Consider the following 16901-nt stretch of genomic DNA (forward strand, 5'->3'; position numbering starts at 1 on the left):
AATAATGCCAGTGTATAACAGGTTATACCGGCAGTTAAAACCACTAGCGCAGGCACTAACAATTATGACGTTTTTTGCAAGAGCAGAAGACCACTTCTAGCCACTAGAATTTGTGTTTCTTTTTGGAGAAAATGCTCTCAATTTTTCCTCTTGTAGTCAGATACATACTGCAGCCAGGCAGGTGACCTACTTCCAAGTTTATTCCAGTACTACCAACCCAGGTACTGAGTCTCCAACAGACACCTCTCAGCAATTTAAAAATCTCAAGTCATTCATCGATAAGAGTATATCTACAGCCCAAAATATTGCATTTTCTAATATAATGTCAGAGTTAGAATACTGCCAAAATTACAAGTCTCAAATTTAAACTGAATAAATCCTTGGTGAATAGAAGGGTCTGATACTCACATAAAATAATTATGAAACAGATCAATAAATCTACAGAAATCACTGAAGACCGAGTCAATAAACAGCAATTTAAGGCACAGTAGAAGCTGTGATTTTATTTTGTTACAGTAACTTAAATAAGCACTGGAAAAATCTTACATTTCATCCATTCATCCTCCAAAGTACATAAAAACATAAGAAATAGGAGTAGGCCATTTGGCCCCTCAAGCCCGCTCTGCCATTCAATAAGATCATGGCTGATCTTCTACCTCAACACTTTCCTGCACTATCCCCATATCGCTTGATTCCCTTACTAGCCAAAAATCTATCTACAGTATCTCTGTCTTGAATATACTCAATGACTGAGCCTCCACAGCCCGCTGGGGCAGAGAATTCCAAAGATTCACCACCCTCTGAAGAAATTTCTCCTTATCTCAGTCCTAAATGGTCAACCCCTTATTCGGAGACTGTGACCCCTAGTTCTAGACTCCCCAGCCAGGGGAAACATTCTCCCTGCAACCAACATTTCCCAATCTCTCACCATTTAAAAAAACTCTGCTTTTCTATTTTTCCTACCAAAGTGGATAACTTCACATTTCTCCACTTGCCATATTCTTGCCCACTCACTTAGCTTGTCTATATCCCCTTTGCATCCTCCTCACAACTTACATTCCCAGCTTTGTATCTTCAGCAAACTTGGATATATTACTTTGGTCCCCTCATCCAAAATCATTGATATAGATTGTGAATAGCTGAAGCCCAAGCACCGATCCTTGCGGTACCCCACTAGTTACAGCCTGCCAACTCGAAAAAGACCCGGGTATTCCTACTGTTTTCTGTCCATTAACCAATCCTTAATCCATGCTAGTAAATTACCCCAATCCCATGAGCCCTAACTTTGTTTATTAACCTCTTGTGTGGCACCTTATCGCATGACTTCTGAAAATCCAAATACACCACATCCACTGGTTCCCCTTCATCTATTCTGCTGGTTACAACCTCAAAAAATTCTAACAGATTCGTCAAACATGATTTCCCTTTCATAAATCAGTGTTCACTCTGCACAATCCTGTTATTATATTCTAAGTGCCCAGTTAGCACATCCTTAATAATAGATTCTAGCATTTGCCCTACTACTGATGTCAGATGGGTACTCTACAGTCAAGAGGGTAAGGCTAGTCAATTCTGCTCTACGATTTAAAATTGTTGGCTAATCACATAATCCACCCACATCCATAGACAGAAGGGTTGGTTCATCTCCAATATTCCACCAGTAAAGCAGCAGAGGACTGAAAATGCTTAATGAAGTCAATGCAATTGGGATTGATCAGTAGCCCAGGGATTCAACCTCAACAATCTTCCAGTTCGAAGTACTCCTACCATCGAAGTCAGTGGAGTACCGAACATGGATTTTTAGGAGTCATTGCAACCTTATACTTACTAGGTGGCATTAACTGACAAAAAAACTTCACTTGAAAAAGCAAGGTAACAGGTTACCACATAATAGGCTGGTTAGCCAAATTGAAGCCCATGGGGTAAAAGGCGCAGTAGCAGCATGGATACAAAATTGGATAAGCGATAAAATAGAGTTGTGGTGAATGGCTATTCTTCAGACTGGAGGGAGGTATACAGTGGTGTTCAATACTAGGACCACTGCTGTTTTTGATATACATTAATAACTTTGACTTGGGGTACAGGGCACAATTTCAAAATTTGCAGATGATACGAAACATGGAAATGTAGTAAACAGTAGCAGACTTCAAGAGGACATAAGACAGGCTGGTGGAATGAGCAAACACATGGCAGATGAAATTCAACGTAGAAAAGCGTGAGGTGTTACATTTTAGTCGGAAGCAATGTTCCCTCTAATTTCTCTTTTGGGTGCGCGGCCCCTTTAAGGGGCTGGGCAGCCCATTCAAACTTCGGCGCATGCGCAGCTTTTCCACTGGGGAAACTGGCAAGCAACCTGCGCGGGAGCTTCAGACAGCAAGTTTAAAGGGTGTGCAAGAAGAGAGACACCTAGGGGTGTTTGTGCACAAATCTTGGAAGGCGGCAGGACAGGTTAACAAAGCAGTTAATAAAGCACGCGGGATCCTGAGTTTTATAAATAGAGGCAGAGAGTACAAAAGCCAGGAAGTTATGTTAAACCTATGTAAAACACTAGTTCGGCCCCAGCTGTAGTGGCCGGAATTTTCCGGAGGGTCAGTGGGCAGGATCGGTGGCTGGTCAAGTGGGAAATTTGTACTCCAATGAAGCTAGTAAATGGTTCAATATAGGGGCCGAGAATAGAACTTGGGGGCGGGGGGGGGGGAAAAAGAGGAGAAGTGCAACAATATTGGCAAACAACAATGGGAAACAATTAAAACGGTGTTCAACAGAGTGCAGGAAAAATATATTCCACTGAAAGGAAAGAAGAAACTAAACAATAATGAGATTCCATGGATGAATAAAGCCATAAGGGGACAACTGTGGGTAAGGAAAGAGGCATACGTTAAGTACATAGACAGCAGGGGATTGCATGATAAGAGAGAATACGAAAAGATTAGGAGAGAAGTCAAAAAACAATTAGGGAGGCAAAGAGGAACTATGAAATTAAATTATCAAGGAACAACAAACAAAAAATAGTAAAATATTTTACAAGCACATCAATAAAAAAAAGGTAGGTTGGGATGGGAATAGGATCATTAAGGGATAGACAATATAATACCACAGGTAACGCTAGAGATGGCAGAAAAATTTAATTATTTTGCTTCAGTATTTAGCAGGGAGATAGAACAAGTGGACATGACATTGGATGATGAGATTAGTAGAGATAAGTGCATTTAAAATAAGAGGGAAAATATTAAATAAACTAATCAAAGTCAGGATAAAACCCCTGGTCTGGATGGATTGCATCCACGCATTTTAAAAGAATCTAGGGAAGAGCTAGCAGAGGCATTACTACGCATATTTAATAATTAGTTAGAAAAAGGTATAGTGCCAGAGGACTGGCGGATAGCTAACGTAATACTGATATTTAAGAAGGGGGATAGAACATTTCCAGGGAATTATAGACCAGTCAGCTTCACATCAGTGGTAGAAAAAATAATGGAATCCTACTAAAGGAGAAAATAGAACATCTAGAAACCAAAAATATAATAATGAATAGTAGGCATGGATTTCAAACGGAAAAGTCTTGCTTGACCAACCTTATTGAATTTTTTGAAGAGGTAACAGAGAGTAGACAATGATAATGCAGTAGATGTATTTTATCTGGATTTTCAAAAGGCCTTCGATAAGGTATCCCATAATAGACTGATGAATGAACAAGGTCAGAGAATGCGGAGTCAGGGGACAAGTAGCACAATGGATTGCTGGCTGGCTTCAGGACAGAAAGCAGAGGGTAGCTATTCACAGTGGCAGAAGGTGGGAAGTGGTGTTCCACAAGGATCAGTGCTGGGACCACTGCTGTTCACAATTTACATTAACGATTTAGACTTTGGAATCAAAAACACAATTTCTAAATTTGCAGATAACACCAAATTTTTGGGGTGGGGGGGATAGTCAATACTGAGGAGGACTGCAACAAATTACAGGAGGACATTAATAAACTTGCAGAATGGGCATATAATTGGCAAATGAAGTTCAACACAGATAAATGTGAGGTATTACATTTTGGCAGGAAGAATAGGGAGGTCACATCACTTGGAGGGTGCGAGTCTAGGTGGGGTAGAGGAACAAAGGGATCTTGGAGTACAAATTCATTAGAGTTTTTTTTGAGGATGTAACTAGCAGGGTAGATAAAGGGGAACCAGTGGATGTAATATATTTGGATTTCCAAAAGGCATTCGATAAGGTGCCACATAAGGTTATTACACAAGATTAGGGTTCATGGGGTTGGGGGTAATATAGTAGCGTGGATAGAGGATTGGTTAATGGACAGAAAACAGAGAGAGTAGGGATAAACGGATCTTTTTCAGGTTGGCAGGCTGCAACTAGTGGGGTGCCGCAAGGATCAGTGTTGGGGCCTCAGTTATTTACAATCTATATTAATTGACCTAGATGAAGGTACCGAGTGTAATGTATCCAAGTTTGCTGATGATGCAAAGCTAGGTGGGAGAGTAAGCAGTGAGGAGAACACAGAGTCTGCAAAGGGATATAGATAGACTAAGTGAGTGGGCAGTAAGGTGGAATGGAGTATAACGTAGGGAAATGCGAGGTTATTCACTTTGGTAGGAAGAATAGAAAAACAGAATATTTTTAAACGGAGAGAAACTTTTAAATGGGTGTTCAGAGAGATTTGGGTGTCCTCGTGCAAAAAACACAGAAAGCTAGCATGCAGGTACAGCAAGCAATAAGGAAGACAAATGGCATGTTGGCCTTTATTGCAAGGGGGTTGGATGGAGTACAAGAGTAAGGAAGTCTTGCTACAAAGGAAGTCTTGCTACAATTGTACAGGGCCTTAGTGAGACCACACCTGGAGTACTGTGCACAGTTTTGGTCTCCTTATCTAAGGAACGATATACTTGCCTTGGAGGTGGTGCAACAAAGATTCACTAGATTGATTCCTGGGATGAGAGGGCTGTCCTATGGTGAGAGATTGTGTAGAATGGGCCTATACTCTGGAGTTTAAAAGAATGAGAGGTGATCTCATTGAAACATACAAGATTCTGAAGGGGATTGACAGGGTAGATGCGGAGAGGTCGTTTCCCCTGGCTGGAGTGTCTAGAACTAGGGGCCATAGTCTCAGGATAAGGGGTAGGTCATTTAAGACTGAGATGAGGAAGAATTTCTTCACTCAGAGGGTTGTGAATCTTTGGAATTCGCTGCCCCAGAGGGCTGTGAATGCTGAGTCTGAGTATATTCAAGGCTGAGATAGATCGATTTTTGGACTCTAGAGGAATCAAAGGATATGGAGATCGGGCGGGAAAGTGGAGTCGAGGTCATGATCAGACATAATCTTATTGAATGGAGGAGCAGGACGAGGGGCCGTATGGCCTACTCCTGCTCTTATTTCTCATGTTCTTAAATACACAAATCGCTAAAAGTGGCGACACAGGTTAGCAATGCCATAAAAAAGCAAAGTACTAGGATTTATTTCTAGAAGTATAGAATTGAAAAGTAGGGAAGTTATGCTAAACCTGTATCGAACCTTGGTTAGACCATACTTGGCGTACTACGTACAGTTCTGGTCACCATATTATAAAATAAAAAGGATATATATAGAGGCACTGGAAAGGGTGCAGAGAAGATTTACAAGGATGATGCCAGAAATGCGAGGGTATCCATATCAGGAAAGGATGAACAGGCTAGGTCTCTTCTCTTGAAAAAAAAGCTGAGGTGTGACATAATAGAGGTCTAAAAAATTATGAAAAATTTTGATTGGATAGAGAATGTTTCCACTTGTGGGGAAGAGCATGACTCGAGGCCATCAATATAAGATAATCAAGAAATCCAAAAGGGAATTCAGAAGAAACTTCTTTACCCAAAGAGTGGTGAGAATGTGGAACTCATTACCACAGGGAGTGGTAGAAGCAAATAGTATAGATGCATTTAAGGGAAGACTAGACAAGCATGAGGGAAAAGGGAATAGAGGGTTATGGTGATAGATTTAGATGAGGAAAGATGGGAGAAGGCTCGTGTGGAGCATAAACACTGGCATGGAATGGTTGGGCCGAATGGCCGGTTTCTGTGCCGTATATGCTCTGTAATCCTATGTAGTTTAAGTCATTTTCAGTGATTACTCACAGGTGGTGGACTAGACACTCTTATTAAAAATGCTTATTTTTAGTGATAAACCCATTTTCACCTGTATTAATAAAACTACACCAGGTTACCACTTTTAAAAATATGAGTATTTATTACACTGCCTGATTGTGCTGGTTCATGGAAGATTTTAAGTTTGTGATTATGCAAATGAGTTTGGACGGAAACTCGAACCATAACTTCAACTTGGAAAACTAGCGCAATTTCACGTGTAATTTGCACCCAGTTTTCCGACTGCATCTAAAGTGGAAACTCTGCCCCACTGGGTTTCAGAAACACGAGTTACCAGAGTTCATGAAAACGTTGATTTCATTTTACACTAAGCAACAAATTGGCCAAAATATTCAACAATATGTAGGAAAAATACACTCTAGAACAAACTACAATAAACTTACAGCAACTGGAAAGTTTATCAGTCGGGTGGGAAATGGTGATTTTTTTGACAGCGGGTCGGGAGCCCGCTGTCATCCCGCCACAACACGCCTTTCCCAACGGCGTGTCTGTGATCTTGGATCGGACTCGACCCGCAGAGGCGGACGACCCAATTAAAGCAATTACTGGCTTGTTGACAGACCCTTAATAATGGTTAAACAGTAAGGTTAAAACTAATTGCTCACCCACAGGGTCCACACTGCTCCTGGACCCCATCTGTTAACCTGAGGTGGGAGTTGAATGGCCATTGAACCAGCTGATTAGTTGACAGCTGGAAATGTACTATAAAAGTTCCCACCTCACTGCTGTTCACTTTCCAAGCACAGAAGCTGTTGCTTACTCCATTTGGAACAGATTGAGCTTTATGCAGGCTGCAGTGCTGGAGCAAACGCTCCATCCAGTGTCACCTCATTGGAAGAACCTCTCTCACCATTGACAGATCACTTCTGTCATCTCAACTTCACCTGCCATCTATTCCATCAGCATGGGTACCGTTTATACTGTTTCACCTTGGTCCTCAGAATCTGACCAGCAGCACCAACCTTCTCCGCAATCACCTGATGCAGCACAGGCCACAGGGTATCAGCAGCTGAGCACATTGCTGCCCGGGAGGCCAGGGATGGCCTCACCATGGCCAGATTATCTTCACTTGACGCTGTACACCCTGGCTGCTACATGATTCGCCAGGTTGGCACCACCCCACACCAACACCATACAATGCCCAAGCCATTCCTTTTACACTCATCGCCATTGCTTGGGGGGTGGGGGGGGGGGTGGGGGGAGGAGAGAGGAAGAGGAGTCATGGGAGAACCTGGGTGCAGCCCTGCGCCTCTGTGCAGTCATTGCAGCACTTCAATGCTGTAGAACACTGATAGCACAAACTTCAAAAGTAAGGTGGCCATGGTCCCTTTAACGAAGCCGGCTCAAGACATGAATGACGTCACCAGACCTGCTCCATCTAATTGGGCCGGGAAACTCACTGGGCGGGCTTAACAAGCCTCATTGAGGTAAGTTCATTTTAGGCAGCAGGATGGAGGCTGTGACCCGCCGCACCGAACCCGCTGAGGTGAGCAAAATCTCGGCCACTGTGTCCAATTCTGGGCACTACACTTTAGGAAGGATGTGAAGGCTTTGGAGAGGGTACAGAAGAGATTTACTGGAATGGTTCCAGGGATGAGGGATTAGAATTATATGGATAGACAGGAGAAGCAGGGGTTGTTCTCCTTTGAGCAGAGAAGGCCAAGATGACATTTGATAGAAGTGTTTAAAACCATGAAGGGTTTAGGTGGAGTAAATAAAGAGAAACAGTTTCCAATGGCTGAAGGGCAGATAGCCAGAGGGCACAGATTTAAGGTGACTGGCAAAAGAACCGAAGCGACATGAGGAAAAACTTTTTTACGCAACGAGTGGTTGGGGTTGGGGGGGGGGGGGGGGGGGGGGAGAAAAGAGAGAGAATGGGACTAACTGGATTACTCTTCGAGATGACGCAGACTCGATGGTCTGAATGGCCTCCTTTTGCTGTACAGCAGAAGGATGCTGCAGTTTTAAATAAGTCACTACAGACAATGCAATCTTAGAAAAAATGCTAGAGATATCTCCAAAATAAAGGATATGACACAATCAAAATTCCTTGTGAATTAGATTAATTGCTGCAGATACTACATAAACATTGCAATTCACTAATTAGCAAATCAGCCAATATATTTTAAGCTATATATATTTTTCTCAAAAACTGTTACGAGAGTTGCAAACTTAATTACTTCAAGTTTTAAACATAATCAGCAAATAATAAACCAGTTCCAGATTCAGAGCTATTTTATACTGCAGTGTAATAACATCTGGAATTTATTTGGCTTTACAAGTTCTGAAGGATGAGAAGTAATTTAAAATACAATCTGAACACAAATATAGTAAATCATACTCATCGGGAACTAAAATGCAGATCACTGGAAGTTTAACTCAACTTAATACTCATCTGTCTACCCAGAGCAACAAAAGGTTTCAATAATTCTAGGAGAGAATGCAGATGGTACAAACCCAAAAACTGTAATCCATGTGTCGTCTAAATGATCATCTGAAGTGAGAGATTCTCCTTGAGTGTAGAAAGGATCCGCCTGTGCAGGAGAAAGAGTGGCTTTTCTGTGTTGGCCAATAGTGGCTGGACTAAATACACTAGAACCTAAGGTAGAAAGGAATTATTTATCATTCGAGTGCACGCTACAGAACAATCCTTTCATCTTTCTCCCATTCGCAACATGAATTATTTTTGAAGACAGAAATTTAAGATGAATACATTTCTCAATTTTATTCAGCAATACACAGAATTGTGCTTTATGGAATCAACCATCACACATCAGTCGTCTGAAAGCGTAGGCTATAGAGAAATTTGAAGAAAAGGATCTTGGACTTCAACTTAGTGTAAGAAAATCCCACCAATATCATTATCATTTGACCTTCATAAGCAAAATTTCAAGTCCTACATTCTTGTACATTATGTGCACATCAAGTGCATCTCAATTCAGAAATGGCTTGAACACACTTTTATGATGGAGATTTTGCAAACTAATAATACTCAGCAGAAGTATATCTTTGTAAACTTAGTCATTAGATTTATCATTTTGATATTTCACTACCAGATCTGCAACAGTATGGAAGATTTAAGAGAACAATTTATTGAGCAGGACATATCATGTCACTAGTAGCAATGATTTGAAACATTAGGCAGTCAGTCATCCTGAGGGAGGATATTATTTACAATCTCAAACATCTTATGGCATTGAGACACCAGATAGTCCAATGCATCGTTCTATCCCAGTCACATGGCAGCCTTTTGGAAGCCTCCCGGCCCCAAAGTGTAGTCCTCACCCCAGGGTTCCTTTGATGAGCAGCTATTGGAGACCCTTGAAGGATTTGCTGGAGCCCTTTGTAACTGACAGCTCTATGGGCAAAGACTTCATCTCACAGATTTAAGGGGCAGATTTGCAGAGAAGCAGTCTCAGAGTGGGTGTTCCATTTTGCAACCAGCAGCAAAAGGCTGTCCGTGCATTCCGGACTGATCCAGCAGAGCTTTGAAGGGTTAAACTAGTGTAAAGGTCTTCTGTCTTGAGACCCATTAGGTAGAGAAGGCAAATTGTACCTTTATCATTTTCATACGCTGAGTGTAAGGAATTACATATATTGTCTCTGAAAATTGTACACGGTGTTCATATATTTTTAAGTAAAGAAGCCACTTATAGATTTGATGCTGAAGACTGCAAACCAGCAATAGTTATGTTCCTTACCAAGAAACTGCAAATGTACCAAAAGAACTACACCGACAGTAAACATACCTGATCCAGGCGTTAAATTTCCAGAAAGAGGAGTTTGAGCTTTTGAGGCATTAACCTGCAATAAAAAACAAAAACAGTCCAATGAGAAATTACCTTAAAATAATCAATCATCATGATTCACACTTCTGGCAATCTCTTAACTAGATTCACACAGTGCAGACAGATAAAAGACAGGAGAAGAAGAATTCCTTGCAACATCCAGATATATCATAGCAGTGGAAAACAGCATTGCCAGAGGCTTGGAAGCAAGTTGTCCATCCACCTAACCACAGTTAGTATACGCTATGACGAGTCCAGTGCAAAAGGTGGAGGAAACCCAAGAGAAAAGACATGTGCCCGTAAAAAAAATTTCAAATACACAGCAAGAGCATTCAAAAAGTAGTGAACGATCGCATTTGCAGAAAACTACACACCTTTCAGACATTACAGCATCAAATTGCAGTGCTGCAATGCAATTCCATGTTCAATATGCAATAGCCACAACCTAAATATTGCCATTTATGCAAAGAAACAATTACCAAAAATTAAGTGATTAACTATCTAAAAGATTTTTTTCTCTCAATTCCACGTTAAAAATTTAAAAGGAACACTTATTTATATCTTGACATAGTCAATAGAACAAAAAGCTGTAACAAACCAACATTTAGTTGGTGTCAGACAGAATTTCAAATAGCACTAAAACAAAATGACGATTACTTTTCCAATCAATTCCTTCTTAAGGAATCTCACTGCTTCCAACCACATTGAATTTTTAAAGTCATGTAACCTCCTCTTCCAGGCATAACCACAACTCAGGAAGTATGATCCTGCTCGAAGCTCCACTAGGGATAGTCACATTCAATACAATTCTGAAGTACAGAAATATTTTGCTCATAAAAACTACCCTTACACATGTATCTAGCTCCTTACCAGTTGTCGAGAATTTAAGGGTGTGAGTCCAGCTCTTGAGCTTCCCAAATCATCATACAAACTACGAACTGGTGGTGCACCACACTTATCTTTAGAGGTGGGTACAACTGGTTGGGGAGGTGTGCCTCCTGGATTCGAGAGAAAAAAAACATACAACAATGTTTTTCAATTACAAGAAAGCTTTACAACTGCAGATCTTATGATTTTTAACAATTTTTTTTGGCAGTTTTAGTAAAAATATAAAAACTGAGCAACTTAAATATTCTCAGCTTCTTTTCATATTTATAGATGCAGGAGAATAAACCCCATTGCAAAATAAAATCCCATAGATCCGACTCAAAATTGCATTACCATACCCCAAACCACTTCCCCAAATCAATACAAACTTCATCTGGTTTAAGATGCAGAGGTAACCAAAGCGCTAAAGTTTTAATGGAACATGTATATGATTTCAAAACCTAAATCTAATCATTACTACTTAGCCACTCTTACTGTTAATACCAGATTGGAAAATCTGCAGATCACAAAGTAACATACAATGTTGATAACTGCAAATCATAAGTTTCTTCCTTCTTATAAATACATTCTTAATTTACTAAAAATCCAAAAACATCCAAACATGACTAGTATGTATTAAATAAAAACTGAAAATATACTTTCAAGTACAACTGAAAAGCTAGACTAATGTCAGCAGCATCATTCCTATCTGCTGTTACTTCACACCACTTACCTCCAAAGGGAGATCGTATATCCGTTATTCCTGCCAAAGTGCCACCAAAGTTCCGTGGTTGAGGAGTTATCGGGGCTGGTAAATCCCCCATTAGGAAACCAGGTAAAAACTGGGCACCAGCACCAGACTTAGGAGATGTTGGAGAACCCAGTGCCATTGGCTCAGATCCTATAATTAAAAAACTATTATTCCAAGAATGTATACAAAAGTGATTTTTTTTCTTTTAAACATCTGTTTTTAAAAAGTGAAGAATTCTCACTTTTCAAGTATTGATTCAACTTAGATTATGAAGGGGTTTGATAGGGTAGATGTAGAGAAGATGTTTCCACTTGTGAGGGGGGACCAGGGGGGTGGGGGGAGTCCAAAACTAGGGGCCATAAATATAAGATAGTCACGAATAAATCCAATAAAGAATTCAGGAAAAACTACTTTATCCCAAGAGTGGTTACAATGTGGAACTCGCTCCCACATGGAGCGGTTGAAGCGAATAGCAAAGATGCCTTTAAGGGGAAGCTAGATAAGCACACAAGGGAGAAAGAACAAGAAGGATATGCAGATAGGGTTAGATGAAGTTGGGGGGGGGGGGGGCTGGTGCCTAACAGTCACCAGCACAGATCAGTTGGGCCGAATGGCCTGTTTCTATGCTGTAAATTCTTTGTAATTTGCATGTATCTCAGGATACTCATACCAACAGATCCTGGTCTTCCAATTTAGTATATATCCACTAGTCAGACAACAGCACTAATACAGCCCTTTGCAAACTTCTGGGCCCACAAACTTCAAACAGGTAGACTAACATCAAAAATATATATAGTGTAAATGGGACTGAGTTGCCTTATCTTTGAATGCTGGATTGCCAGGATTTGGAGCTGCTGATTGGACACCACTGCTGTATAGAATCTTTGGTGCTATTTGATATTGATCTGCCTCTAGCCAGGGACTTCATTCCGAGTTACTTTTATTCTGATTCCATCTGCAAATTACATCCGTATTGTTGTGATCCAAGCACAAATTTCATATAATTCTGTAAACCAAAGGGCACAGATTTATAGGGCTGGATTTTCATTGAGGCGGCGGGACTCCAACTTTCAGGGTTGTAGTCCCACCTCCATCGAGTTCTAGCCAACCCACGCAATTCTGAGTTGACTGACCTTGTTGAGCCCACCCAGCAAGCTCAGCAGGCCAATTAAGGGCCACCCGGCAATAGGTGACGTCACAGATTGATATTTCATCTGTCAAGACCTTTTGACAGATGAAATATCAGCGTTTCACAGCTGTTTGAAGCTGTCAAACACTGACAATCTGTACTCCAAGTTAATTCCTTCCTCTCAGGATGATTTAGAGATCTCTCCGGAACAGAAAGCTGAATGCTGCAATTCTTGACAGCTCGTGACCATTCTGCCTTCTGCACCGGTGAGATGAAGGACTCCCGAGACCTGACGGAAGGAAGGCTGTAAAGGTAAGTAAAACTTCTTTAAACACTTTAAACACACTTACTTCTGCACTCATGCACCTATCACTCACCTGAACACCAGACATCTCGACCCCTCCAAGCCCTTCAGCCCGACGGCCCGCCACGCTAACTTGGCGTGGTTTGGAGCCGTCGGGAATCCCACACTTCAAGAATGAAAAATAGGGATTCAGCTAAAAACTGCCCGTTAACAGGCAGTTAATTGGCACTAATCCCCTTCCCACCTCGACGCTTGTCAGGTACCCGCCTCCTTTGAAAGTGGCATGGAGGCGGGTTGGGGGCGGGATGGGTTCGTGCCCCCCGAATTTGGGATTTTAACCCCCCCCACACACCTCCAAACCCACCTCCACGGCCCAATGAAAATCCTGCCCAAAGTGATTGGCAAAAGAACCAGAGGCAACATGAGGAAACATTAACTTTTTTACACGAGTGGTTAGGATTTGGAATGCACTGCCTGATGGGGTGGTGGAAACAGATTCAATAGTAGCCTTCAAAAGGGAATTGGATAAATATTTGAAGGAGAAAAAATTGCAGGGATATGGGGAAAGAGTCGAGGAGTGGAACAAATTGGTTGTTCTTCAAAGAAGCCGGCGCAGACTCGATGGGCTGAATGGCCTCCTTCTGTGCTGTACTATTCTATGATTTTATGATTTATTCTTACTGGAAAAAATGTTACCCATGGAGTATTCCAGGGTCAGTCTTGGAGCCAATATTATTTTTAATATGCAGGATATATTACTGACAGGGTATCGTAAACAAAATCTCCAGGTCTGCAGATCAGGCCAAAATACATAATGAAGAACAATGCAACCAGATTCAGAAAGCTTTAGATCTTTTAGGCAACAGACAACAGGTGGCAGATGCATTTCAATATAGGCAAGTGTAAAGTAATTAATATGCAAGCAAGGAACCAAAAGAAGGAGTATGTGTTAAAGGAAATCATGCAGCATGCTGGTCCGGAAAGAGATCTGGGGCATTTGTAAATAATTCTATGCAACTGTCAGCCCAGTACATGGCTACAGTGAAAAAGGCAAATAAGTTAACTTGTCAGTATCAACAGTGGGTAGAAGCCAAATCAAAAGTTATATTGGTCAGACCCGATCTGGAAAGTATTATTGCCTTTGATTCGAAAGTTATAAAAGAGAGCAACTAGGTTGATCCTGTGCATCAGGAAATCAAGTTACAAGGAAAGCTGCACTTGCTTTATTTTGAGGTAGCCCAACTGAAATTGGAGATGAAGGGTTTTTACAAAGCTGACCCAAGCAATTATCCATTAGGGCAAAAGGTTCAACTGCCAAAGAACACATGTTAAAAATGACCATAAGCAATGCCATGGGTGATCAACTGGTATCTTGATAATAAAGAAGGAAATACAAACCTCCTGAATGTACAAAGTCTAGAAAGCAAGTGGTGGGAAAGGAAGTGTTAAAAAGGCTTTCTATTTAGTCTTTCTCTTGCAGTTTGTTTCTTTTGTCAACTTTTTTCCTCTTAGAATTCACCACTTAGCAGCCAGATCATAATGAATGACAGGAAGTTGATTGATAAAATTTGAAAACAAGAGTCAAAGATGTTGTTCCAAAGCATGACTTCATTTTCAGTAACTGATCCCAAGAAACTAACATACTCAGCAATTATAAATCCTTTCCTCCAAACTTCTGCACAAGCATCAACCTGACTTATTCCATTGCATTCTCACAGGCCACAGTGATTAGTCAATTACTACAGATGGGGCAGAGTGGTTAATTCCACTGTGAATCACAATTCAGTTTATACCTTCAAGAAGTCCACTGTGTATCACAAGAGTGACTTAAACTGCTCAAGCACATCAAGGAACATGTGATGTAGATTAAAGCCCGAATATACTTTTTAACCCTACTGATATCTGAAGTTTGTGTGTTTCAACCACATGTTCTACTTGCATAACCACCAGTACTATTTCTCTCCTCCTCCCCCCCCCCCTTACACTTCACCCATTTTGCACACTAGGTGTATGTTGTGGACATGTAACCAATAGCAGTTTGGTTTACATGACCCAAGTTATTCCCATGAAGGACTGCAGTGCAGAGAGGTCATACCTTGATTCCATCAGTCTGCTTTCTATTCAAATTCATCCCAACGAGCTGAACAGGCAGTATGTTTACTCCAGTGGGGTAGTGTACTCCAAGTAGTACTGCCTTTTAATATGTAATATTTTTAAAAACTGACAGCTGACCTATGGTTAGAGCTCTGGTTCACATCCAGGTGACTCTTGAATACCAAACTGCAGCATCAGCTCACTGCCTTTCTTGACCAAAAAGCACCACATGGTTTCTCTTAATTTCACTGACCTTACCATTTCCATTTAATTTTTTTTAGTTTCCGTTTCAGAAACAGTGTTAGTGGGCCACCTATGCCTGGATTTTTAGCACTGTCTCTCGATGTGTCCGCATGTGGCTGGGCTTTACCCATGGGAACCAACCTTTTGCAAAATGGGGTGTTTTCTTCTCCAGCCGGCAAGTACAAAATAGGGTTTTGGAAGCTGAGTGGCCTTTACAGCCAGTTCGTAGCTGTCATGTTAAATACTAGAGAATTGTAACGTTCAGAACCACAAAAGGTCAGAAATCACAGACTGCTAACAAATAAATTGTTATAAGCTGGTTAAATGTTGATCCTGAGAAACCTAAACTTTCCTAAAAGGAAAAGTCCTAAAATAAAACTTGCATTTATATAGCGCCTTTCACGACCACCTGACGTCCCAAAACGCTTTACAGCAAATGAAGTACTTTTTGAAGGGTAGTCACTGTTGTAAGGTAGGAAACTATCGATTCAGTGCCGAAATTCCAACTAAAAAGACTACTTGTGAACTAGGCCCCGATGAATAAACTGCAATCCTCACACCCTTTGACTGTGTGCAATGCAAATGCGAACTCATGATACAGCCGCATAAACAAATGAAAACACCGAGTATTAATTCGCACTGTATGCCCTACCTCAAATGTTCTGGCAACACAGAACATGCGTTTCCACTCGAGAATTGGGTAACTTCCCCGCAGCCATACATTTGGTTAACCAGACACGAGCCGCATCATCAAGTGGCAGCCATAGGATCTGAGCGTGCGCGGACTTTATATGAAGTACTTTCTTCTTCGCCTTTGGCGCTGCTGTTTGTCTGCAAGGCTTGCTTTCCCCCCTCCCCCAGCCCCGCCTGTGCTCTCACAGGCTGAGAGCGCGCTCGACCTTTGCTCAGAGCCTCCCGGGCCCCAGGTCCCGGGCAGCGGAGCGAAGGCTCGTGGCTCCCCGGGCCAACCTTACCTTGGAACTCCATGACAAAGGGCTCGAGAGCGCCGGCACACGTGGACCTGGAGCGCGAACGGCCCCTTCCCAGTGGAGCCGCAAGATTCCGCTCCACCTTCAAAAATGGCAGAAAATCTCCAATTGCAGCAGCGGAGCTGCACGATGGGAGCAGCGTCACTCACTCCTCTCTGTTGTATTTCCTTCCCGGGGCCGCTCGTCAACAGACTTTCAGAGTCGCGCTGTTACAACGACACTTCCTCAATTCGTAATCGTCTCGATTGTAAAACACTTTGTGCTAAATCGTTTTTTTTTGACAATGTCCAAATTTCCCTAAGGGAAAAAAACCTACAGTAACTAGCATTAATGATATGTGGGGGTGGGCTCTACAAATAATAGCTGTCAATATTCCCGTAAATATATGGCGTATTCATAACCAAGAGTGACAGAATGCAAAACGAGTTAATATGATCTCCCATGGTGTTGCTCAGATGATTCAGAAGATATGCTGAAGTGTGATGTGCAAAGTGTGACATGGTGTGATACAAGAAATGTCTGCTATGCCCAAGACTTAATATGATGGCCCAGAATTTGCTGCATAAGTAACAGCAACTTCAAGGTGCACAGC

The 16901-nt window shown here is 41.6% G+C and overlaps 1 protein-coding gene across 3 annotated transcripts in view; it reads right to left on the reverse strand.

Moving 5' to 3' along the window:
• Positions 1 to 16664, reverse strand: part of nup35 (nucleoporin 35) — a 31627-nt gene extending 14963 nt beyond the window's left edge. Inside the window, exons 1-5 of one of the 3 annotated variants that reach the window (XM_085985929.1) lie at positions 16295 to 16664; positions 11533 to 11700; positions 10803 to 10930; positions 9894 to 9948; positions 8602 to 8743 (exon numbers count right to left, since the gene is read on the reverse strand). In XM_085985929.1, coding sequence (XP_085842055.1) covers positions 8602 to 8743; positions 9894 to 9948; positions 10803 to 10930; positions 11533 to 11700; positions 16295 to 16307 — 506 coding nt within the window. In that variant the 5' untranslated portion in view covers positions 16308 to 16664. Of the gene's footprint in view, positions 1 to 8601; positions 8744 to 9893; positions 9949 to 10802; positions 10931 to 11532; positions 11701 to 15972; positions 16247 to 16294 lie in introns of those variants that run through there. The other 2 variants (XM_085985926.1, XM_085985928.1) reach the window with 2 other exon arrangements.
• Between the last annotated feature and the right edge of the window lie 237 nt (positions 16665 to 16901).

This window comes from Somniosus microcephalus, chromosome 4, assembly GCF_052327205.1.
Source record: "Somniosus microcephalus isolate GS21.2 chromosome 4, FLI_Smic_1.0, whole genome shotgun sequence".
Classification (NCBI taxonomy): domain Eukaryota; kingdom Metazoa; phylum Chordata; class Chondrichthyes; order Squaliformes; family Somniosidae; genus Somniosus; species Somniosus microcephalus.